A 26,361-nucleotide genomic window follows, 5' to 3' on the forward strand; every position below is an offset into this window, starting at 1 on the left:
ATACATACACCAAAGAAATCAAACTAATATCTGACATTCACACAGATACTTCTAATGATCCGCTCTGAAGATTTACTCGGCCATTTGGTAAAGTAAAAGGCAATAAATGACACTTGAGTGTTCCGAGAGGAGCTGTCTTTCTGTCTCTGTCAAATGTCTAATTATCAACTCAAATAGAAACAAACTGCAGAAAATGAGAAATGCAAAATAAATTTTCATTTGCTAGTTAATTAGTTTTGACTAAAGATAATAAATATCTTTTGAATAGTGTTTAATTATTAGTAACTAGCAAAAAATGGCGGACGAAAATTCTTGGAGAACGGCCACTTTTCGACAAAGTGTAGTCGCAAAAATGTAAGTATGAAAAATATTTTCCTTTATTTTAAATGCTTTAAAATTATTATTTATATATAATGCTACGCCTGTGATAGAGTGTATAGAAATATTATGTATTAAATACATAAATTATCTATTAAAATTGGTTGCTATATCCTATAATAATTCTAGTGAAGAGGCAATTCGGCAGTCTGGTATGAACACATCAAGAAACAGTATAGAAATGGAAAATCATGTCTTCTTAAAAGCTAAAAATAAAGAGGAATACCTTGGATTTGTAGCCAGGTTAATCTTACATGTTAGAGAAATGAGTAAGTGCCTGAATTATTTAATCAGTTTACTTCCTGTCTTGATTGTATTTTACTCTAAAATTTAATGTCTTATGTTAAAGATTAGACATAAATATCTTATTAATAACTAAAATAACTTTGAAATACTGAAAAACTTCATTCCTAAGTGTACCTTCACTTCTCACCATTTTCCCAGCTAATCAGATCAGATCCTTTTAACAATCAAGCTGGTTTTTAAGGTTTCTTCTTTCCCAGTTTTCTCACATGTAATTTAACTTCATGTTTCATATTAGTTTATAAATAAATATGAACACATTTAAGTATACCTGTGATAAAAATACTTTACATGATGCTTTCCTAGACCACTTCTATGTGGCACAATTACTTTAATTTTGGTCAGATCTCTGCTTTCTATTTTATCTTTTGCATTCAACTCAGTAGTATTTATAGCATAAATATTATACCTTTATGTTGAATATGGCATCCAAAGCAGATCATACAAAATTTCCTTCTAGAGTCTTTTCTATGATGCTCATTAAACTGTTTTTATATCTTCCTATTTTCTATATTTAAAACACTTAGAAAAAATTCCAGATATTCTTAGAAGTCATTCACATCCAGTGTAAGTTACACTTAGTTTTTCCTCACTTTTGCCTGGTTCTTATGCTCCAATTTTGTTTCCACTAGAACCCAAACCAGGGGGAGGCATGCCTGTTCCTGGTCAAGGACAGGGAGGGCCCGGTATGCCTGATCCTATCAATGCTCTCCAAAACTTGGCCAGTCAAGGCACCAGAAATTCCATTATGACAATGGGTCCACAATCTGCACAAATGGGAGGGCCACAACAAGCGCCTGCTACTAATTTGCTACAGACCTTAAACAGGGGACCAGGACAACAAATGATGATGGGTGTGATGACTGGAAATATGCCCATGCAGGTATGTACCTTAGTATTATGCAAATGTAAGTAATTTTTATAGTAACTTTTATTTGTTTCATTTTTTGATAACATTTTTACTATTAATAATGCACAGGAAAGAGATTTGTAAATAAATTTGATAGTTTAATCACAGATTTGTTTACTCTTCTATATATAATTTTTGTTGCATTTTTTTGTTACATTGTTTTTAATTTGCCAAAAGATTTTTCCCAAAAACTTCTTTTTATATGTACAGGTTTATTTTAATACTACCATTTTTTCATCAACAAGTCATAGACTCCTTGTCTAAGGACTAGAAATCCGAGTATTAAAGTACTACGTTGCCATGAAATTATTTCCATTATATCTTAAACATCTTAGTATTTTATCATCAAAAATGTAACTTAAAATCAATTTAACTATATTTATTTATTTATTTAATTAACGGATATACCATTTTTACAGAAATATGATGTCAACCTTTACAAAGCTTATATATAGGTTGTGTTAATTTAGAGGATTTTTACATGTATTAAGTGGCTTCAAACATGTAAACATAAAAAAGCACTTATGATCATTATGAAAATGTTCTGTTATGTAGCCCGATAGGGATTTTATATTAATATACCTTTCATAAAGGATTTTTTAAATAAAAATTTTTACCTTTTTTCTTTACCAACTGGATTACATTTCTGAAAGATCATTTAAAGTGGTTTTATAGTAGGTCTGATAGCATATTATCAGATATGATTCATATTCTTTCCTTATTCCATGTTTCGTCAGTATCTAAGACAAATTACACAAAAACTAAGTATGTTTTGATTTTTTATAATTCTAAAATATGATCTGAGCAAGTGATTTGTGGATAAAACCTATGAAGAATAAATAAAATGATTTATTACTAAGTATGATTTTTTGTAAGTAGTTATAACCTGTAAAATTCTGTGAATATATGAACATATTATCATAAGAGTTAAAAATCCAAAAATGGCTCACCATTTATACCGATTTTAGAGTTTTATGTAGAAAACAATTGACAGTGACAGAGAGAAAAACTTTATAAAAGTCAATAAAAACTATATAACAAAAGATTGACTTAACTGCTCTAGTAGTATTTGCAAAAATCAAATTGTTTTTTATGATTTCCTAAAAAGGACCATTTTCAATTGGCCATGCTGAGGTACTGGGCAATAACTAAAGGGTACCTTTTAGGGTACCCAAAAATGTCTAATTTTTTTTAAACTTTATAATACTTGAATGCCATAAGAATATCAGATCAAAATAGACATTTTAGGTCTGAGAATGGCCATTTGAAAATGGCCTTGTAAAATATCCAAACAACAATTCGAGTTTAACAAAACCTGCTAGACTGTTGACACCCACCTCTTAGAAATCATTTAACGAAATAACAACTTGCAACTTTTTTCATATGATTTTATTAGTTTTTAACCAACAGTTTGGAAAATGCTCTTTTTCTGCTTAAATTTTTAATAACTTTTTGCTATAGCATTGAGAATTATCAAGATTCTCATTCTCATTCATATATTGAACATTTTTCAGTAGGATATATAAATTTCAGGTTCTAAGTGACAATTTTTCCACCTTTTCGCCTCACTAATATTATTTTCCTTATGACTATCCTGCAAACAAATCACTCACAGTAATTTTTAAGCTTGAAAATGATGTCAAGTATTACTCTGTGTAGATACTAGTGATATTAGACGGCAATTTTTGTATTTTTGCAAATTTGTTATCTATAGTCACATAGCCAATAATAGCCACAATTGTCATAGTTTTGTTGAAATATTTTCTTGCGTGAGAGATTTCTTATATATTAGAATACTAAAAGCATGTGATTGGCAGACTATTATGAGTTTGTATGAGTATAAATAACTATTTTCTTGATATATTATATGTAATATAGTTGTTGCAAACAGTTGTTTCCTTTTTATTTGAATAATATACGAAAAGTTTTTAAAAATACAGTTTTAATGAAATTATAACGCTAATTGATTCAAAAACAATTTATTTTCCATTAATACAAATCTAAAAATTGTTTTAAATTATTATATTAATGTCTCTTAATGTTATATACATTTAAAAACGATAAAAGCTTCATCTAATACCATAAAAATATAGAAATTTGCGCATATACCGGATTTTTGCTGAATTAAAAAAAAAATAAAGTGAAAATATGCAAAAAAAATCGGTTGCCTGTAAAGTCGGTTTTACGGGCGAAGATTTTACGTGACAACGTCTTTTTCTCGGTAGAATATTTGTTGATATGAATATTATTAAATTGCACAATAGTTGTTTGCAGTTGAAACGCGCTGTTTCTTCTCAATCGACTGAATTACGATTGATTGCAGAGTGATTTAAACTAATAATTTACTTAACACTATCAACATTTGTCAATAGTATGACATAACCTATAAACTCAGTTTCTCAACTTTTGTGCCAATCTAAAAATTAATCAATCAATCATAGTTTACGATAATGAAATATTAGTGTACAATTATTTACCTTTATTGTTGTAGTTGTTGTAAATGACGAATCTAAGCACTGAAGCACTCCACATTTTCACTACAGACACAGCTGACGATACTTTCAACGATTTTCAACTTTAGCGATTCAACGCGCCTAATTCTCTAGTGCCGCGCGCAGCGGACCGATCATGTTTGAGTGGGAGAGAGACGCAAGGCATTCGCCGGTCCGGCGGGCCTCTCTCTCGTTCGGTGACTCACTGTAACAGACGTGAGCGGGCGTTACACTTTTTCTTAAATGACTCCGAGCCACAACCTAATTTAAGACGTTGTCACGTCAAAAAATAAAGAAAAGTTTACTGTGCGTTGACGAAGTCGATAATACTTTTTTTACCCGATTGTTCCACGCACCGCTTCTATAGATGTTCTCGTCGCGGCAAATTTCTGGAATTCCGTGTTATCGCGCCGATTCGGTCACCGTCCCTCCACTAGCCATTTCTAGAGCAGATGTTTTTATTATATAAGCCGTTGGGGCGGTCTTTGATTATTCAGTATCAGCGAATTGTTTTGTAAGCGTTATCAGTGTGAATTGTCATCGATAATTACACGATGCTGCAAAGATGTTGATATATAAGAACAAAAGTGTTTTTCTAGAGTATTTTTTGGTGCTGAATCCAAATCCGTTGAGATTTTTTTCCTAGCACGCTCCTGATGATAAGCTTAGTCAAGGTTAAAGATACAGAAAACGCGTCAATTTGAATTATACTGTCGTGTTGTATGAACAGATAAATATTTTTTTATTATTTGTTCTAAAATGAATCAATCTGTGTGTGAATAGCCCTAATGTATTTTTTTTATATCTATGTGTGTTTTGTGGTTGTAAAACAGAGACAACATATTACCAAATTTGTAGAAAACGTGTACTTTTCATATTTTGGTGTTAAACTTGCTGATCAAAGTAAGGCATGGGCCCCTCATACAGTTTTTCAAACTTGTGTCGAGGCATTGCAACTATGGTTAACAGGTAAAAAGAAAGCTGTGCCTTTTGGAATACTGTTGGTCTGGAGAGAACCATTAAGTCATGTGGATGCTTGTTACTTTTGTCTGTATAATATATGTGGCTACCCAGTTAAGAACAAGAAATCTATTGTTTATCCTAACTTACTTTCTGCTATTATACCAGTAGCTCATAGCGACACTATACCTGTTCCTGCCTCTCCGATTGTTTTAAAAAATATTAGTAATGACTGTGACTGTGAAAGTAGTGACAATAAGAACAATGTATGTGATGAGGCATATGAACCTGATGAAGATCTCTCACCTAAATTTTTACTAAAAAAGAATTAAATGATTTAGTTAGAGATTTAAATCTCCCATTTAAATCCCCATAGGAAGGAGGAAAAGAGGACGACCCCGAAAATCCTGGAGGAACGAAGTAGACGACGCCATGAGTAAGAGAGGACTAAACGATGGAGAATGGAACAACAGAGAGAGATGGAAACGGTTGAGCGAGGGAAGGCAGTGAATACTGTAGAATCCCTAAATATATATATATATTTAAATCTCCCAAAGGATGCGTAGAAGTTCTTGGATCTAGATTGAAATAAAAAACTCTCGATGAGAGTCACTTTTTCTTTGTATTGTCATCGTGAACGAGAACTTGCTCCTTACTTTCAAGGAAGATGCAATGGTTTTCTATAATAAGATTCAATCAGTGAAAAAATAAAAAACAGTTGCCATTAGAATTCGTACAAAATAATGGCCGGTGCATTGGCTCTTCAATGTTTCGTTTTTACGACGGAATCACGTTAGTTTCGCATATGTATTCAAAAAAAAATCAAAACGTCCTACGCATCTCTACAATGCACCATGGAGATGATATTGATCCTACCACAAATAATCCTGAGATAATAATTACATAATAATGAGAGGAAGAGCGGAGTAGATGCAGCAGCGCAGGTACTATCAAAAAGTAGGGGCTATGTCTACCATGATACAATGAATACACAAGGTATGATATTGCGCATGACATTTGACAGCTGGCCCAGGAGTGTGACGTAGTTAAGATCGCCTGAACAACCTCGAACCCATTATTACAGCTTAACGTACACATTAATTTTGAAATTATGGTTAAAAAGTGATCTAATTTTTTTTTTAAATGTTTTGTTTTGGTTATAATTGAATAAAAAATATATTTTCAGTAGCGTAAAACCTTTACTTCTCCTAGAGATTCAGGCCAAATATTTATTTTTGTTTTCATACATATACTAATAATATAAGTACTCTTTTTGTATGCAAATCCTTTGAAATTTAAAAATTTTCTGCAGAGGAAATACTGTGAGTAGGTAAATAGTAGTAGATTTGCTTATTCTGATTCACTGTCACTTACTTCCAAGCAGTTTTTACTGAAATAAAAACAAAATAGAGTACAATAGAGAAAAATCTGTTTTACAATTCAATATGGTATTTTAGATGAGTTATAATGAAATTTAGTAAAATAAAAAATATACACATTACTATAACCTACCGATTACTATATGTAAAATTTACTTATCAAACAATATAATAATATGAAAATAAGACACGAATTAGTTCAAACGCAAAACACAATAAATATCGACTTCAGACGACTTTACACCGGCAAGACAGAAAGCTTGTATAAAAACAAAAGTTCAACAATAATATCGGTTATCAATGGTGACTATTGCAAATTGCAAGTTATGAGATAATAAATATATTTTAAAGTATCTCAATACTGACTGAGTCATCTATTTTATAATAGAAAAATAATTTAGATATATGCTTATATATGTCTCTTTATACAAATGGTGTTTAGTTACTATTTATTTATACTGTATAGTATTTTTTTGTAAAACTGAAAGTTTTTATTTGCCATTGTATATCTGGTTTTGTACCTTTTTCAAAGTACGCTGTGCAATTGCTTGTTGCAATAGTGACAATGAAGATAAAATCTTTAGGTTTTATACATTTCCTAAAGATAGTGTGACCAGAAAACTGTGGATTATATCTTGTTGTAGAAAGGATAATTTTAATTGTAATACTGCAAGAATTTGTTATACACATTTTAAAACTGACGATTACCAAAGAAATCTACAACAGGAACTTTTAAATTACGTTTCTAAAAAGGGTCTAAAACTCAAACCTGAGGCAGTACCTAGTCTTTATTTGCCTAAATCAACATCGGCTACCCTTTTAACCAACCAAAAGAAACGCGTACAAGGAGGCGAACACAGAGAGTCCAAAAAGTATGTTGAGCAGCTTCTTACTACTTCTAGGTCAACGACGTAAGTCTAAATCTTTATTTTTCTTAATTATTAGTCATGAAACCTTAAATGGTTTTTTCATATCGATTTGTTAAGTAAGAAACTAGCCTCAGCCTGCTATGCAATTTGCAATAAGAACTGTTTCGGAGGAAATCAATTTAGCATCTTCCAAAATAACATATTTTTCTTTGTTAAATCATGTTATCATTATTAAAATATACAATGTTATCATTATTATAAACAATACCAAGATCATTTTAGGTGTGAATATTACAAAAATGTCATTTTAAATGTTGTGCAATATTGTGTGCCCTCACTACACTCATATTCGATGGCCAGCTAGCTCATTCGATATAAATAAAGTTGACTTTGTCATTATTTATTTTGATTTTGTGTTTAGTTCAGTAGGTATATGTACGTACAAATTTTGTGTACCTCCATTACCACTTTTCTGTATCTTTTTAAACATCTGAAATATCGAACTCTGGAGTATAAGTTAATTAACCTGTACCTACGTGTAATAAAAGATAATTAAAACTTGTCTTATAAAGGATATCTATGTTTTATAAAGGATAAATATTATAATAACATAATTTTATTATCTCTTTATAATTACTATAATTAAATTAGCCAAATTATATAAAAAAAACTTAAAATTAAAAGTCTTTCCTATACGCCTACATTCAAATGTTGCGGGAATAAGCGTTCTTGACTACGTCATGCGCGAAAGCGAACCGATTTTGGAACATTATGTATCATACCTTGTGTATTCATTGTACCATGATGTCTACCAACTTACTCAGAACTATCAGAATGAGGCTTAGGGAGATACGTGACTTGCCAGCGGAACAAGTACCAGTCATAACACCCGGGACTCAAGGGCACTGTGCTGTTTGTGATTGGCGAAAAAATAGGAAAACAAAATATTATTGCCGAATATGCACGAAATATCTGTGTTTGGAACATGTTATTAACACCATTGTGTAATTTATTTTATGAAAATTAATTATTATAATAATTAATTTAAGTTTATTAATATTTATTATTATTTTTTGTTATAATTACTCTTTTTTTTTTGTTTTGTTGTGTATTGAATTAATTTCTTTAAGTTCTTAGTAAACAAATTTAAAATATTCAATATTTTTTCTTAATTTCCAAGGTTTTTGTATATATTAATGGATCACTATGAAAACTAACTAAATTTTCATTAATATTTCAAGTATAGGAAAATGCCTAAAACTGGACCCCCATTTTGTTTTTCAATTCATGCGTATGAAAAATAGCAAAAAAAAATATTATAAAAGTACATACCATTCACTTCATAATGTTATAATTCATTTATACTAAACTTTCATTAATAATAATTAAAAATTAATATAAAAAATATGTATATTCCAAAATCTAGCCTTTGGTGAATTCGGAAAATAGTTGCTAAGAGTGGACCCCCTTAAAAATTATTAACAAAGTTGTACCAATAATTGGAAAAAAGTATTAAATAAAAGAAAACATGATCTACTTTCTAAATAGACGTATATTGCAACAATTTCGAATATAAAAACATAAAATATACAAAAATAGTTAGCAAAATTATTAATTTATCTGCAAAAATCGCATATGTAGGCATCCTTATCAGCCCCAACACAATCCACATGAGTCCACAACGAACACATAATGCACAAGACCCAAAGTTCGCCTTAACAATCTTCCGAATATTTTCTGTCACAAAACATGCACAAAGCGTCATCCTCCTTAGTTGGTGACATTCCCGGAATAATGTCAAATTCAGATGTTCCAGAAGAGACACTGATTTCATCTTCTGTGTCTGATTCTTGTTTCTTAAAATTTAGACATCTTTTTACTATCTCTTTCCCTTTTCTAGAAGGGCCTGCTGTCGAAAAACCTTTTATGCCGCGGTTGCCTTTGAAACTTTGATCACGTTCTTGCTGTTCAGTTTTCATGGCTTTTTTAGCTTTTTTAGATTCCGTTAACTTGAATTTATAAGGAGAAGCTGTGATATGATTGTTGAACTGCAAGCTTTCCGTCCCCTATTAGTGGACCTTTTTTTGATTTTTGGAATAGGAGTAATTTCAAACGGGCTTATCATAGACGATTTTGGACTATGAGGATTGTCAGATGTAGATGGTAACACAGGATTACCTTGACCTGCCGAAGATGTTGACGGTTGATTCGGGTCAAACTCTGCATTAACTTGTGATTCATTCATCGTCATAACACATTTTTCACTAATCGCTGTAGAGCTTTCATTACCTGCCGTTTTTTGCTTTGACATGGATTCGTAGAAAGATGAATCTCGCATTTTGTTTGCTTCTTCAATATATTCGGCATCAGAAAAGAGCTCCTTGTTGAGTGGGTATATTCCTGTGGCTTTGATGTATGCTTTGCCAAAGAGCTCCATTACATCATAAGCTGTAAGTGGCCTTTCATTGTTTCTTAACCACTGCCTTATTTCCTCACTGTAGTAAGTTTTGAGACAACCCATGAAACTTTTGTCCAAAGGTTGAAGTTTGTGTGAGGAATGAGGTGGTATGGACACAATGGTAACATGGTGTGTTCTTGCCAAATCGATCACTTCAATATTTTGAGTGTGACTATAATGGCCACCTAAGAGTAAAAGCACAGGTTTCTCCTTTGTAGGATGGACAGAGTCGATAAAGTGCTTAAACCATTGAGTGAAGGAGTTGATTTGAATCCAACCTGAAGGATGCACTGCCAAAATTGTTCCTGATGGCGCTGCTTTTTTCAATTGTTCACTCATATTTTTTCTCGGAAAAATCACTAAAGGAGGTACGAATGAGCCAGTGGCATTCATACAAGCAACAATCGTTATAAGGGCTCCACGTTCTCCTGATGTCAGGGCAGCAATCTGCCTTTTACCTTTAAGGCCTATAACTTTGGGTATTTTAGACTGCACCACACTAATTCCGCTCTCGTCTACGTTATAGATTCTATCAGGAGTAAATTCATTTTTAACGTACAAATCATCCAGGAGTTGATAAAATTTCTGCGCATTTTCCTTATTGAACCCAAGAGCCCTGCTATAAGATGTTCCAGTGGGCTTTCTTTCTGACAGTTTTGTTTTGTGCTGTTTATTAAAATAATCTATAGATTGAATAGCATACCTGCTAATATCTCGAAGAAATAATGAAAAATATAACACAACGTAAAAACTTTCCACACAACCAACACACGTGAAGACGACTGGCAAGCAATAAGTGACGTAGCCGGCTTGTGCACTTCACCACTGAGTCATGGAACTCTAATATACCATTTGCACTCATTGCCGCCACGATTTAAATTAAAACGTACCAAGAAAGCTAGGGGTCCGCTTTAGGAGGATGGTCCACATTTGGGCACTTTCCTCTAATATAATGTTGGAACAAACGCATATCTACAAAATTATATGATCATATATTCAGTAAATAAGATAATTGTACACAATTTTCAAAAAAAAAAAAATACTGACCCATATTTTCGGACCTGGTCTTGTGCACCGTGTGCGAGTATTTGAAATATGAAGAAAATATGAAGAAAACAGAAAAACGTAACAATATGAATATTAAAATTATTAAAGAATAAAGGTGAAGATAATTAGAATTTTACAAATTAAGAAATCTATTTCTGGTCATAAATATTGGTTTTTTGCTCGCCAGCATAAAACCCACTTGTTGTATTTAGATAATTACGAATCTAGCAAAAAAATAATCATCAATTTATCCACTTAATCTAGTAATCAAAACCAAAACTGGTCAGTACTTTACCGAATTAAAGGAATTTGCAAAAATTACCAGTGTATAAACCGATGTAGTTAATGATACATTGATACTAGGTTTTATTGTGTTAGTGTGTTCTTTTGTATGCTACGTACAACGGTCTTTCTGTTTTGTTTTATAAAAGTTTTTAGTTCTTTGTTTTTGTTGTTTTCACAATATTGGACAGCATGTTATCACATTTTAATTACAAAATCGGCATTTACCATTTACTGCTATCGTTATTTTTACTTATGTTTAAAATATTTCTTGCAATTATCAACGTCGGTTACGTTATCTAATATCGTGCGAGACTTCCGCGAAAAATGCATTGATCGTTTGGAATTTCGCGTATTGTTTACCTTAGATCGTTTCATCGTTGGTCTTTCCAAACGAAAATTACTAAGTAATACACCAACCATGAGAAGGTATTATTGTGTAAGTAATTATTATTTACCGTTAAGGAAGTACATAAAAAAATAAACACTATATTTTTTTGGAAAATTCACTCTTAGTGGCCACACTACTCCAGTATGTTGTTTATAATTTTTATCGTGTATCGACTATAACCTCAAAGTTTTCTATAACATAACTTTGTGATAATTTAATATAACAATAAAATATGCATACATTAACCAATTTCATAAATTATTACGTTGTAATGGTCATCAATTATCACATATTGCCGTGTGTGTGATAACTATTGAAAAAAAAGTCCTACAGTCTTGAAATTTTGATATACAGGGTGAGTCATGAGGAACTTAACATACTTCTACCATATGTAGAGTCCCTCAGGGAGCATATCATGTGGCCACTAAAAAATGTCAACTCCTCTTCTTTATTAATTAACAGGGTGATTTGTGTAATTGACCATTTATTTCATTTTACTGTAGTGTTTATACGGCTCATTTGATTTTTTTAATTTTTGCATGATACAGTACACTACTATCAAGCATTCGACTGGTATTAGCTAAACTAAAAAATTTCAGGACTGGCTTTGGAAAAATTAATTTAGAGATTCGTATTAAATATCACACCCTGTATAAATTTTTTTTAAAATGCAATAAGTGATTTTCAAACTACATAAATAGCCAATGAAAACGACATATGCGACAATGTTGTCGCACTTTTATTAAATTTTTAGTGAACGATCAAATCTTACCAAAAATAGAACAACCATAATGAAGTATCAAATTATAAGGTATTAATTTAAACAAATGTTATAAATTTCAAACATTTTAATTAAAATGAGTTCCTACAACATAGTCTAATACATACGTAGAAAATTAACATCTTTACTGTCACTTTGTATTATCTCTACGATAGAATCAATTGTTTTTCAATTTTAAATTTTTACTCATAGATCGTATTGGGGCATTATTTTCGATAAATAATAAATTAAATTGATTAAAAAGTCAAACCTCTTGTATGTGTTAGTTTTTGTTGATTGTAAATGATTAAAATTTTATGTCAAATAATAATACATTGCATCAACTGTACTAAATAAAAATAAATCTAAAAAAGTTTAAAATGAAGGTTGGCGTTGACCGTTTGACGTTTCTTGATATTTTATACCCATTGTCATTATTGTCATTATCAATTGTTATTTATGTGTACAAGAATACATGTTTCTTCTGTCATATCTACGTTAAGTACATTGTGTTAGTTTTGGTAGAGCTTTTGTTACTTTCGTTCAAAATGCCACATCAGTTTTCGACCACAGAATATGCAGACATAATATTTGTTTATGGATTCTGTAATGGGAATGGTAGGGCTGCTAGTAGAGAATATCGCAGGAGATTTCCTAATCGTCGAACTCCCAGTCATCCAACATTTGGGTCAGTTTTTAATTATTTGCGAGAAAATGGCACTTTTCCTAGTGGAACAACAGAGCGACATGTAGATGAAGCGCAGGAAGATGACATTATGGACGCCGTTACTATGAACCCTACAATAAGCACTAGACAAGTAAGTCGAGAACTCAATGTTGCTCAATCAAAAGTAAGTAGAGTCTTACAAAAAAATAATCTATACCCATATCACATTCAAATGGTTCAGCGACTACATGCTGGAGATGAGATCGATAGGTTGGAATTTTGTAGATGGATTAACAATAATCGACCAACGCTATACAGGACACTATTTACAGATGAAGCCCAATTTACCAGAGACGGGATAAATAATTCACGAAATTCACATGTGTGGGCAGAAGAAAATCCCCATGCTATTCGAGAACGTCGTTCTCAGTTAAGGTTTTCGGTTAACGTGTGGATTGGTGTCATAAATAACCAATTAGTCGGTCCTCACTTTTTTAATGGTCCTTTAACAGGGCAGGTCTATTTGAACTTTCTACAAAATATTTTGCCGAATTTGCTTGCCAACGCGAACGTTGCTATCCGAGGGATGTATTTTCAGCATGATGGGGCACCCCCACACTTTTTACTGGCAGTGAGACAACATCTCAATAATGTTTATGGCAACAGGTGGATAGGACGTGCAGGTCCTATTTCGTGGCCTTCAAGATCCCCTGATTTCAATCCCGTTGATTACCATATTTGGGGACGATTGAAGCAACTAGTTTACGCAGTGAATATTAATAACCGACAACAATTAATTGATAGAATTATACATTGTTGTAATACTATTAGAAACGTCAATTAACAATTCGGCAACAAAAATGTGTACAGGCTGCAGGGTTCCATTTCGAAAATCTATTTTGAATTATTTTTATTTTGTTACCATTATTGTATCTTTTCCAGTTCTAATTTATGGGTTTATCATAACTATGTACATATTTTTAGTTTTTTTTTTAAATTGTTCTTCGTTATTGTTAGTAGTTACTGTTTTTTGTTGTGCAGTGACTCAGTTTATCATTTCAATTAAAATGTTTGAAATTTATAACATTTGTTTAAATTAATTACCTTATAATTTGATACTTCATTATGGTTGTTCTATTTTTGGTAAGATTTGATCGTTCACTAAAAATTTAATAAAAGTGCGACAACATTGTCGCATATGTCGTTTTCATTGGCTATTTATGTAGTTTGAAAATCACTTATTGCATTTAAAAAAAAATATATACAGGGTGTAATATTTAATACGAATCCCTAAATTAATTTTTCCAAAGCCAGTCCTGGAATTTTTTAGTTTAGTTAATACCAGTCGAATGCTTGATAGTAGTGTACTGTATCATGCAAAAATTAAAAAAAATCAAATGAGCCGTATAAACACTACAGTAAAATGAAATAAATGGTCAATTACACAAATCACCCTGTTAATTAATAAAGAAGAGGAGTTGACATTTTTTAGTGGCCACATGATATGCTCCCTGAGGGACTCTACATATGGTAGAAGTATGTAAAGTTCCTCATGACTCACCCTGTATTCTTTATTTTTCTTGAAATAAATGTCGTAGAGTCTTAAAACGTGAGGCGTTAAATCATAAGCGCCCATTGTTATAAGGAGAATTATATTGAATTTGGATTTAATAGGTCTTCTTATATAGTTTCTTCCCATGCCTTTTCAAACATCACACTATAGTTCAAACCTCCTTTTACCCATATCCATTGTCTTCCGTTTTTTTATTTTAACCAAAGATACATCAATGTTATCTTTCAAGAATTGTGTAATTGAGTAAATTTTGAAAATAAGTCCAGCACCCAATTATATGTGTTTGATTTTCTGGAAGGTTAAAGCTAAAATACCTAATCAGCAAGACAATCTATTAAATCGTTTTGTATTATTTTTGACAACCTCGTGAACACCACTTCTGTTTTTTAATATGATCCTGGATTTCCTGATTGCGTTTAACTCCAAAATTAAAAACTTTTTTAAAATTACCCATGTTTGAAGAATTATGGCTCTCATCCCGACCGCGAAATGCAAGTTCTTGTTTTGCTAAAATAATCGTAACATCAATTTAAATATGAAAATAAAATTCTATTTTTGAAGTTATACTTTTATACGCACGGTCGGCGTTGGGAATTTGCATGAGAGTGAATCTGTGAAACCATTACATATGTAAGATAATGAGTAAGAGAGAGACAGAAGATATATTTTCTCCCTCTTCCTCTCTCGAGAATAAAATGTTCCTTTTGTATATATATATATTTAATATTATATATAAACTCCATTCGCTTAGCTCGGGCATATTTTGACAGATTCATTGTCGGAAACCTACAACACAACAATTCCTACTTCTCAGTATTAATAGCTCAAGTATCCTACTATTGCAGACTTCTTTCGTTGAAAAAAGAAGATTTATTCTAAATAGTGGAAGTGTATACTAAACCCATAACATTTTGGGTAGTATATATTTAAAATATATATTTTAATTGTTATAATTTAACATAACTATTTATTATACAGATTGAACGAATTTAAAACGGAACATACAATTTAATATATGTCTGTTTGAACTGCATTTGAAATAGTGGCCCAATATAAAACTTGGACAAAAATAAATCCATACCCGGTGATAGACATTGTATAAAATATCGTTCAACTATCTGTCTCCTATAAAGGAAAGAGGAGCTTGCCTAATAGTCGGAGAGATAGAGCCGAAATTTTGAACTGATCAGTAATAAGACATTTCTCTATTGGAATATATTCATTGTAACTGGGTTAAGACTTTGCTTTACAGGCGGACGCCCCTCGTGGTACAGGGGGTGGCTATACAGGGATGAAGTTGTCATTTTTTTCGGAAAAATTAACGATCGATAATATGGCTGAAAATTTGCCCAGAGTAACATCTTGGTATAACTAGACGAAATCCCAAAGGGCGGACGCGAGAGTGGATACATAAGGGGTGGCGGACAGGGGTGAAATTGCTATTTTTTGGGGAAAAATTAACGATAAGTAATATGTCCGCCATTTTCATGGCTCATTATTTAGCCCCTAAAAACTCTAAATCGAAAAGAGCGGACAGCTGGGTTGTTACAGGGAGCCATAAAACGGGATCAAATGTACCACTTGCCTGCGCATTTTAGGTCTCGGTAACAATTTTCAAACTGATTTTATTATGATATTTTTATACCGATTGATTTGAAAATTTGTATGCTCACTTCTGTTACTATTCTGAAAAGCGTCAAGTAGAGTTTTCCTCAAAATTTTCCAAAAAAATTTCCGTAAATGAAAATTTTCGTAATTTTTTGAGGTAAAATCTAATTTGTAGAATCCTTTCGATTTTCTGTCAGTTATACCATGATTTTTTTCCAAAAATTTTCAAAAGATTTTTCCGATAAGAAAAAAAAATTAGAAAAACTTTTCTAAAACATTTGATAAAACTCTACGTCATCGTCTGAATCTTTTATAGAATATTTTGTAGTTTTAAAATGATATTATGATAATGTTTTTTTTTTCAAACTAAAGTCATATTTACTTTACAAATCACATTTTTTTCTTAAATATACCTCTGGGCAAATTTTCAGCCATATTATCGATCGTTAATTTTTCCGAAAAAAATGACAACTTCATCCCTGTATAGCCACCCCCTGTACCACGAGGGGCGTCCGCCTGTAAGGCAAAGTCTTAACCCAGTTACAATGAATATATTCCAATAGAGAAATGTCATATTACTGATCAGTTCAAAATTTCGGCTCTATCTCTTGGACTATAAGGAAGCGATAAGTGGTTTGACAGCATAATAACTGCTTGTGTAGTCTAGTTTTTTCAGTGATTCTAGGCAACCTATTTGGGTGGAGTTTCGACTTGTTCTTGAAAGAATTCAGAATCCAGCAGCCCGCTGAAGTATTGGATTTTTATAATATAATTATTTGACAACCTTTTGTTGGCCAACCACCTAGAGCGGAGTTGAGCCGAAATACATTGATTTCGTATGTTCCGTTTTAAATTCGTTCAATCTGTATATGGTGCAAACAAATAAATATTGATTGTCGGTAATTTGCAAAGTTCTATTTTATATACCATTTAGTTTGTTTACTATTAATATTGGCTATAAGTACGTGTGCTTGGTTGTATAGTAATTTCCAGCCACTTTGAGTCTGTCGAAAAGTAACTAACTTCGCAAAAAAATAATTACTAAATTCACTAGACAGTTCGGACTGGAGATAGCGAACCGAGTTTATTATATATACGAATATAATATAATATAATATTTATTAATATTTTTATTTATGTGATATGTTTTGTATTATTTAAAATTAAACGTTTATAATTATTTTAGGCTTTTGTATCTCAAAATAATCACTGTTTTACCGAGAACTGTCAATTTTGAAATCCGTTAGTGTCATGTCTAATTGGCAAATCGTTTACGTGTTTGGTTCATGCGCTGGTGGTTGTGAGTTCGAATCCCAATTATGAATTTCCTTTTTTATTTTTGAAATATTTAAAAACCTCACGTTAATCTTATTAAATATATGTAATATACGCAAAAAACATGAATTTTAAAATAAAATGAAAATTTACAACATAATCCGAGTTGTTGGTTTTTTATTTTTATCTTCGTAAAGTAAGTTATATATTGGCAGTTTTAAATACTTCTGAATAATACATTTTAATTTATATTGTATTATTATATTGAATTATGTTGCAGTGTATTTATTGTATTGTAATTTTTATATTAATAACAAAATAAACAATGAATTTTACTGCAGAGTATGTGTAAATTTTTTTTGCGTTCAACTCCTTTTATACATATATAAAAATAAAAATATATATTTTCATTAAAATATTGATACAATCCTTCATTTACTATACTCCTATTACAGGTCAGATGTTTATATACAGCAAACGATGCACCATATACCTATATAACTAATTCTTTTTCTCTTTCTGCTCTCTCTTACCTATAGCATTACATATGTAATGATTGTGCAGATTGACTCCTATATAAATTTTTAACGGCAAACGCGTGTATAGAAGTATAACTTCTACCGGCAACCCGTTTTTTTCTAACTTCTTCATTATAACTTATTGGATTAATATGTTCAGCTAAAATATTCTTTCGAAGATTCATTTTTTTACACTAGCTGATAAATTTTTCAAATCGGAATATCCCTTACTCACCCAAACATTTTGCTTCAAATTTGAAAGCAGTAGATAAGGCCAACAAAAAAGTGAATTTCTAAAATTACTACCGCATAACCATTTATGGTTTTCATACCATATTGTTTTAAACGATCTCGAAAATGGTCGATTATCCTTCTTATCTGTGGATAAAATTTATAAATTTGGCAAAGGAAGGCCCATTACAGTAATTTCTAATCTTTCTTGATTTTGGCGCCTTGAAAAAAGCGTTTTAATCAAACTGCAGATTAATCGTTTAAAATATTCATAGCCCGAAGGCGGGCGAATTCATTGTCTATGAAAACGGTAAAATCACTGACTAGCCGTGAAGCCGTGTTGCTCCTGTGTAAGCGTAAGACAGAGATATGGATAGACGTTTTATTCTCTTTAAGGCGAAAATTTGAAACGCTTCTCAACTACTACGAGGAGCGCAAACTAATAACTTCGGAGAGAATATAAAAAAATAGCTCTTTTATTTTAAATAGGTATTCTGTCAAAGTTTATAAATCACAATTTTGAAATAAGTAATTTATAATAATAAATAATTTATTATTGTCCATTTAAAGAGGTTACGCGGCGCCTAACTTGCCTACCCCGACGGGCCGCCCCTGATTGATTGTTGTCATTTTAACCTCTACTTTATTTTTCTTGAAAATGTTTCTCCTCAAAGCCTTAGTTCTATTTGTCAATATTGTGTATTGATTTCAGGACAGACAAAACATCAATATGCCACCAAACGGAGGGCAAATGGCCAACAACCAGATGAACAACCAAATGGCGAATCAAATAAGGCTCCAACAAATGCAAAACAACCCGTTGAACCAGATGGGCAACCATTTGGGCGGACCTTTACAGAATGCGGTTCAAAACCAAATGGGCAACCAGATGGCAGGGCAAATGCCCGGACAGTTACCGGGACAGATGCAGATGGCCAGCAGCATGGCGAATCAGATACAAAATCAAATGATAGGTGAGTGAAATGGTTTTTAAAATTTTGTTTTTGCTTGTCCTCTCAGATGATGATTATTTTTCAGTTGAATAAATCCTTATACAATGTATTACGTAATAAGATTCTTTCATATTATTGTTCTGAAGCTATTTTCTTGTGGCATTTTAAATTAATTACTATTTAAATGAGAATAAGCCACAATTAAAGGTTAAAATACGTTTATTGGCGTTTCAATTTCCACTTCGGAAACGTATTTTGAGAACGATTTCCGAAGTGGAAATTGAAACGTCAATAAACGTATTTTAACCTTTAATTGTGGCTTATTCCCATTTAAATAGTAATTAAGATTCTTTCATGTCGTTAGAGCGTAATTACTAATTATTTTGTTTATACTATTTTATAACCTATTGGAGGATTGTTCCAAAGAAGCCTTTGGCTTATACCAAGTTGTAACGTCAATAATGATGAAGGTGATGGTTTTATAACGACGGCATTTATGTTCTTCTAGGTGGAATGGCCCAGCTACCCCAACAGAAATCCCAACAGATGATAATAAACCAAATCAACCCAAACTTCCCTAGACAACCCACTCCCAATCAGATCTTCAACCAGAGTCCCTCTCCTTCCGTCCAATCGCCGGCAGGTTTAGGCAGCCAACCACCGGTAGCCTCGCCCGCTTTAGCCTCATCACCCGGCGCTCAGATGAACATGATAGGAAGCGTTGGACCTCCTAGATCTGTCGGAATGGCTCCTAGTCCTGGAAGCACCTTAAATACTCCGGGACAACCGAATCAGAGTCCGATGGCCGGAGGAGCCATGCCCGATGAACAGGCGTATAGAGAAAAAGTCAGGCAGTTGAGTAAATACATCGAACCACTAAGAAAAATGATAGCCAAGCTGGGAAATGAAGGTAAGTAACCACTTTTACTATGTATTTAGTTGTCTACCCCGCTTTATTTATACAACTTTATTTATAGAACAGTACAATTTCTAGAAAGACTAGAAATATATTTAAAATATTCTTTCAGATGTCGAAAAAATGAGCAAAATGAAGAAACTACTCGAAATCCTCACGAGTCCCCACCAAAGAACCCCTTTGGACACGTTGCTGAAGTGCGAAATCGTCTTGGAAAAGATCGGTTGCAGAAGGAGCGACAGCAGCGTACCGGCCTCAACAACCCAGTTGCCGTTCAAGGAGCCGCACGTATTTCACGCTTTGTTGGATGCTGTGAATAGTAATCTTCAAAGTCCTGTTATTAATCACACGCTACACCGAACGTTTGGGCCGCCGCTGGATGCTCTGTTTGGACCAGAAATTAAGTAAGTCTATGATAATTTCGTTTTTCTTGCTTGCGAAATTAATAAATTAAATTTTGAAAGCTACTTTTAACTTATGTTAGTATTAAATTAGTGTGCTTGGTTTGATGGAAGTGCTTTTTTCAATTTCTCAATGGACTTGTTAAGTGCATCGACATTTTACGAAAGGCAGTAGACAAAGGAAAGTGTTTATTTTTAAACTGTAATTTGTGAGATTCTGGCAAGAGGAAAATCGAATTATCGTACAGTTCTTTCAGGTTGGTACCACCATTGAAGAAAATGAAACTCGAGGAACCGACCAGCGACATTCCCGACGTCCTCCAAGGAGAAATAGCCCGCCTCGACCAGCGGTTCAAGGTATCTTTGTGCCCCAACCAGCAACCAGGCTCCAAATCGATTCAGCTCATATGCTGGCTGGACGATAAACATCTCCCGTGCGTTCCGCCGGTGTCTCTGGTAGTACCGGAAGATTACCCGAAGACTTCTCCTACTTGCCACATGGCTCCGCACGAGTACAACGCCACACAGTTCTTGTCTGCCGTTCAGACGGCTCTGTTGGCGAGAATTAAGAAACTGCCGAAACATTTTTCGGTGACGCAGCTGCTGGATACGTGGGAGATGAGCGTCAGGCAAGCGTCGGCCCCCACGCAGGTGCCGGTGACGCCTATAACTATCATGATGGGGTTGTAGGTTTGTGCGATATGGTATTTTGTTTTGAAGCTATTTATTTTATCTTTCTCGTCTTGTAATGCAGTATCTTATTGGTTTTTAAAAAATAAAATCTATATTTAATTTTACCTTACTTTACAAACTTTAGATCTAAACAGAATTTTAAAAAATCTATTGCATACTTTTGTACGGCTTCTCTGTCTACAATCCGAAGATTAGGGCAGTCAAAACCGCAACAGATACAGGAAAACTAATGACAAACGAATATTCCCTCATATGACGCCAATTTAATGGTCCGTTTTACATTTACAATTTATTTATACAATTATTCTAACAGACTAATAGAAATTAAATAAGCATCCTTATTTATATATCTCATATTATATTAACTGTAAATTGCTCAGATATTCTTAAAAGTTCTTGCCGGCAAGTTGAATATTCTGATATTGTACTTTCCCAACTGGAATTCCTGCAAGGAAAAATATTTGGAAAACGAGGTCCAGGAAGAAGTAGAACATCTTGGTTAAAGAACCTCAGAATCTGGTTCAATACAACATTTGTGCAGCTTTTCCGCGCTGCTGCAGATAGGATAAAGATTGCCATGATGATCGCCAACATTCGTAACGGATAGGCACTTCAAGAAGAAGAAGAAATCAGGAGCTTACAAATTCTTCCTATTCGACCACTATGAACACACAGTGAGTTAATGCGATTAGAGACTCTTCTCCATTCTTTAAGTAAAATCGATCAATTATAAAATCAACATTAAATAAAGATTTTATTTTTTCCAATTGTCTGGTATTATTCGTCTACAATATTTCATAAAGATTATGTTTATATTTAGATACTTGCAATATTTTGTTGACATTCATTTTTTATATTAATTATATGAATGGTTCCACTTATTTGTTAGGGGTAAACGACGAAAACGGTAAGGTTCATTCTACTCATTTTTGAAGTTTTTTAAGGTCACGTCTGATGGATGTGGTGTGTTATTTTAAGGCATTTTAACGTTAAATGTGGTATGACATTAAAAGTTGATATTTTACGTCACGTGTCATGCGAAATCAGAAGTGAAATGTGACATTTCCTCAAGAAAGGTATTATTTTGACGGGAAATTGATATTTCACATCACGTAACATGTGAAATTAGAAGTGAAATGTGAGATTTTGTCGAGAAATGTTCCGTTTTGACGGTCAACGTGACATTGACGAGAAATTAAAATTTTACATTACGTATCGTGTGAAATCAGAAGTGAAATGTGACATTCCGTCGAGAAATGTACCATTTTGAGAGTCAACGTGACATTTGATGAAAAATTAATATTTTACGTCACGTAAAATATATTTTATTGTGGCATTTCTACATTATCTATTAAAATTCATGGAAATAAACCACGATTTTACTACGTTTCGATTTCTACCTGGGAAATATAGTCAAAACATCAAAAATAACATAGTTTCTATTAAAATTGTAGTTTATTCCTAATAAAATAGTAGATAACATAGAAATAGGCAAGGAAATAGTTTCACAACTATATTAAACCGGTAGATTTAGAAAAATAGAAAAAATTATTAGATTGGAAATTTTGTATACATTTAATTTGTATGATTTCTGGGGTGAAAATCCAAACGTTAAATGTAACATGTTTTCATTTAAAATTACGATTTATTCCCACTAAATATGTGATTATAATGTGAAACGTGACATTTGATGTCAAATTTAACACGAAATGTAGCGTTTTAATGTGAAATGTAACATTTTGACGCAGAATGTCACATTTGACGTGAAAGGTGGAATTTTCAGGAAATTCTAACGTGAAATATGAATTTAACAGAAAAATAAAATGTTACGTCAAATAAAATGTATCAGTTTAATATGAGCCATGCCATTTGATGCTATTATTTTAACGTGAAATTTGTCATTTTGACGTGAAATGTGACATTTGACATGAAATGTAACATTTTGACATTTTGCATCATTTTATCGTGAAATGTATCATTTGATCTGTAATTGACAGTTTTCTTCACGAAAAAGCTATGAATTTCACGTTAAATTTGACATTTTGACGTAGAGGTTTGATGATAAATGTGAAATTTGGACTAGAAATTAACAATTTATCATGCAATAGTTATGATTTCATGTTAAAATTCACGTCAGATTAACGTGAAATTTGACATTTGATATGAAATATGCCATTTAACGAAAAAATCATATTTTACTTCACCTAAGATGTATCTTCTTGGCGTCAAACAAGTCATTTGGTCTGAAATTGACAATTTTCTTCACGAAGGAGCTATTATTTTAACGTGAAATTTGACTTTTAACGTACAATGTGACATTTTGACATGAAATATGACATTTAACGTGAAATGAAGAATTTTGATGTGAAATTTGGACGGGAAATTGACAGTTTGTCATGCAGTAATTATAATTTTAACATGAAATCTGACATTTAATGTAAAATTGAACGGGAAATTAACAGTTTAAGTGATGGAATGGTTATAAATTTTAACGTGAAATCTGACATTTGACGTAAAATATGTTATTTAATGTGAAATTGACATTTCTGTTCGCGCAAAAGCTATTATTTTAACGAGAAATGTGACATTTGATGAGAAAATAAAATTTTAAGGCATGTGAAAGCTATAATTTTAACGTAAAGTGTGTGACATGAAATGTTACATTTTGACATGAAATGTATCATTCTAACTTGAAATCTGTTATTTGATATGAAATTACATTTTTCGTCACTTCAGCTTCGAAAAAACTATTATTTTAACGTGGAATTTGACATTTAACGTTAAATGTAAAGTTTTGATGGGAAATTAAGTTTAAATCACGCATAGTTATAATTTTAACGCGAAATTGACATTTGACGACAAATTCATATTTTACGTCTCTTAAAATGTATCTTTATGACGCGAAATAGATAATTTCGTGTAAAATTGACATTTTGCTTTGGCCCTTTTTATACGTTAAAATAAATTTGATATTTTGACGTGAAATATGACATTTGACGGGAAATTAAAATTTTAAGTCATATGGCAGCTATAATTTTAACTTAAACTGTGACATTTCATGTGAAATGTAACATTTTGACATGACATATATTATTTTAATGTTAAATATGTTATTTGGTGTGAAATTGACATTTTTCCTCATGCTAAAGTTATTCTTTTAACGTGAATTCTGACATTTGACGTAAAATTTTGACAAAAACGAGCAGAAAGCCCTATACCGTTTTTTTGTCGTTTTCCTTTATGAACTATTATCTATCATGGACTTCCTTTAGCAACCTTTAATAAAAGTCGCTCCAGAATTCAGAATTCTATGACTGGCGCCTGTAACGGTTTATGTCAAATCGTTTTTTACAGTTTTTAATTTTGCTGGAACAAAGGCATAGTTTGTGTACTTTAAAAACGTATTTTGACTGAATTTTTTCTGTTATTGTTTCAATTTACGTAATTTTTAACCAATTTTTGTACGGTTTACGATATAAAAAATATTCTAGAATTTATATACAAAATAAAATATTTTTTTCTTTATTGAATGCTATTAATCAAGATTTCCCCATATGACAAATTATTTACAAAAAAACACTTTATATAAATAACAAAATGTTGGTTAAATAGGATTTTTTTTTTAATTGGATGACATCAGCTAGATATATCTCAATATTCTTCGTTTTTGTGTTTTTTTTCTGCACTTAATAACATTTACTTGCCTCACATCATCGCTTCTCATTTTCCAACCATTTTATCTTCAGTCTTCCTCTCGATATTATATTTGGCTTGTTATTTTGGTCATTCTCACTCCTTCAATGTTTGAATATGCCTAAACTATCCCATTCTTGGCTTCTTAAACAAAGGCTTTTTAAACTTTCTATTTTGCTTTATTTTCATCACTTACATCTATATTTCCAGAAAATTGTTAGTATCACTTGTCTCTTTCATATTGTAACATCCTTTACTTTTCCTCTTATCATCATCATCCAGCCTCAAGAGTCCACTGCTGAACATAGGCCTCTTCCTCATGTTTCCAACCCCGTCTATCTTGCGCCGCTCTCATCCAGTTTTTATTGAGTCTTCTTAAATCGTCAGTCCATCTTGTAGGTGGTCGACCGACGCTTCTCTTGTCTTCCCTTGGCCTCCATTCCAATAACCTCTTTGTCCATCGCCCATCTGTCATTCTGGCTATGTGTCCTGCCCATCTCCATTTTAGTCTGGCTATCTTCTCGATGATGTCAGTCACTCCGGTTCTTCTCGTGATGTCTTCGTTGGTTATTCTGTCTCGCAGAGTTATTCCTAACATGGACCGCTCCATTCTTCTCTGCGTGACTCTCAGTTTGGTAGCTGCTGCTTTTGTTAAGGTAAGTGTTTCTGCTCCGTACGTCAAGACTGGGAGGACGCACTGATCAAATACCTTTCTCTTTAGGCATGTGGGCAGCTCACTTTTAAAAGTTTCTCTCAGTTTTCCAAATGCTGCCCACCCAAGGCCGATTCTTCTCTTCAGTTCATGAGTCTGGTTATCCCTGCCAATCATAATTTCATGTCCCAGGTATTTATATCTATCGACGAGTTCTATTTCTTTTCCACCAATACTGATGTTCTGGTTGGGTACCAAATTGGTCATGATTTTTGTTTTCGAGATATTTATATTTAAACCTACACTTTCTGTAGCCACAACGAGTTCCTGTACCATCTCTCTTGCCATACCTAGATCTTCAGCTATTATAAGTATATCATCGGCGAAACGTAAGTTGTTTAGATATTCTCCATCTATTTTTATTCCCTTTGTCATCCAATCCAAATTCTTAAAAGCATGTTCTAGCACCGTATTAAAAAGTTTAGGTGACATTGGGTCTCCTTGTCTAACCCCCCGTTCTATTTTTATGCGATTACTGTTAGTATGTAATCTGACAGTGGTTGTTGCCTGCAGGTATATTTTGTATAATAATTTAGTATATCTATAATCTAGCCTGCATTCTTTAAGCGCCTGTAATATTTTGCTTAGCTCAACTGTGTCAAAGGCTTTGTGAAAATCGATAAATATTAGAACTAGAGGTTTATTGTATTCCACTGCTTTCTCTATTAGGGTTTTTATACTTTGTAAATGGTCATTTGTTCCGTAACTTTTTCGGAATCCTGCCTCTTCCCTTGGTTGATAAGTCTCTAATTTTCTTTCCATTCTCTAGTATTCTAGTATCTACGCTAGTATTCGCGTAAACAACTTATATATATATATATATATATATATATATATATATATATATATATATATATATATATATATATATGGCTGAGGAGGCTAATCGGTC

General features: G+C 32.4%; 1 protein-coding gene across 3 annotated transcripts; it reads left to right on the forward strand.

The window, feature by feature from the left end:
* Window positions 1–111: 111 nt before the first annotated feature.
* On the forward strand, window positions 112–24,589 carry MED15 (mediator complex subunit 15). Of its 3 annotated transcripts, none has more exons than XM_072521043.1 (7): window positions 112–354; window positions 508–647; window positions 1,314–1,564; window positions 18,814–19,075; window positions 19,563–19,964; window positions 20,083–20,374; window positions 20,620–24,589. In XM_072521043.1, exons 1-7 carry the CDS (start codon window positions 296–298, stop codon window positions 21,059–21,061), a joined length of 1,848 nt encoding a protein of 615 aa, XP_072377144.1. In that variant the 5' UTR covers window positions 112–295; the 3' UTR covers window positions 21,062–24,589. The 3 variants fall into 3 exon arrangements, with proteins under 3 accessions (XP_072377144.1, XP_072377145.1, XP_072377146.1); XM_072521044.1 differs by having other exon boundaries at window positions 125–354; window positions 20,629–24,589; XM_072521045.1 differs by lacking the exons at window positions 112–354; window positions 508–647; window positions 1,314–1,564 and adding an exon at window positions 11,129–11,517.
* The last annotated feature ends 1,772 nt before the right edge of the window (window positions 24,590–26,361 follow it).

Source organism: Diabrotica undecimpunctata, chromosome 1 (genome assembly GCF_040954645.1).
Source record: "Diabrotica undecimpunctata isolate CICGRU chromosome 1, icDiaUnde3, whole genome shotgun sequence".
NCBI lineage: Eukaryota > Metazoa > Arthropoda > Insecta > Coleoptera > Chrysomelidae > Diabrotica > Diabrotica undecimpunctata.

Excerpts from the sequence above, each read along its gene's own strand:
- MED15 (XM_072521043.1), top strand. The coding sequence starts at position 296 with ATGGCGGACGAAAATTCTTGGAGAACGGCCACTTTTCGACAAAGTGTA. Across the intron at positions 1,565-18,813 it reads CTGGAAATATGCCCATGCAG|GACAGACAAAACATCAATAT; the intron begins GTATGTACCTTA and ends TATTGATTTCAG. Across the intron at positions 19,076-19,562 it reads GATACAAAATCAAATGATAG|GTGGAATGGCCCAGCTACCC; the intron begins GTGAGTGAAATG and ends ATGTTCTTCTAG.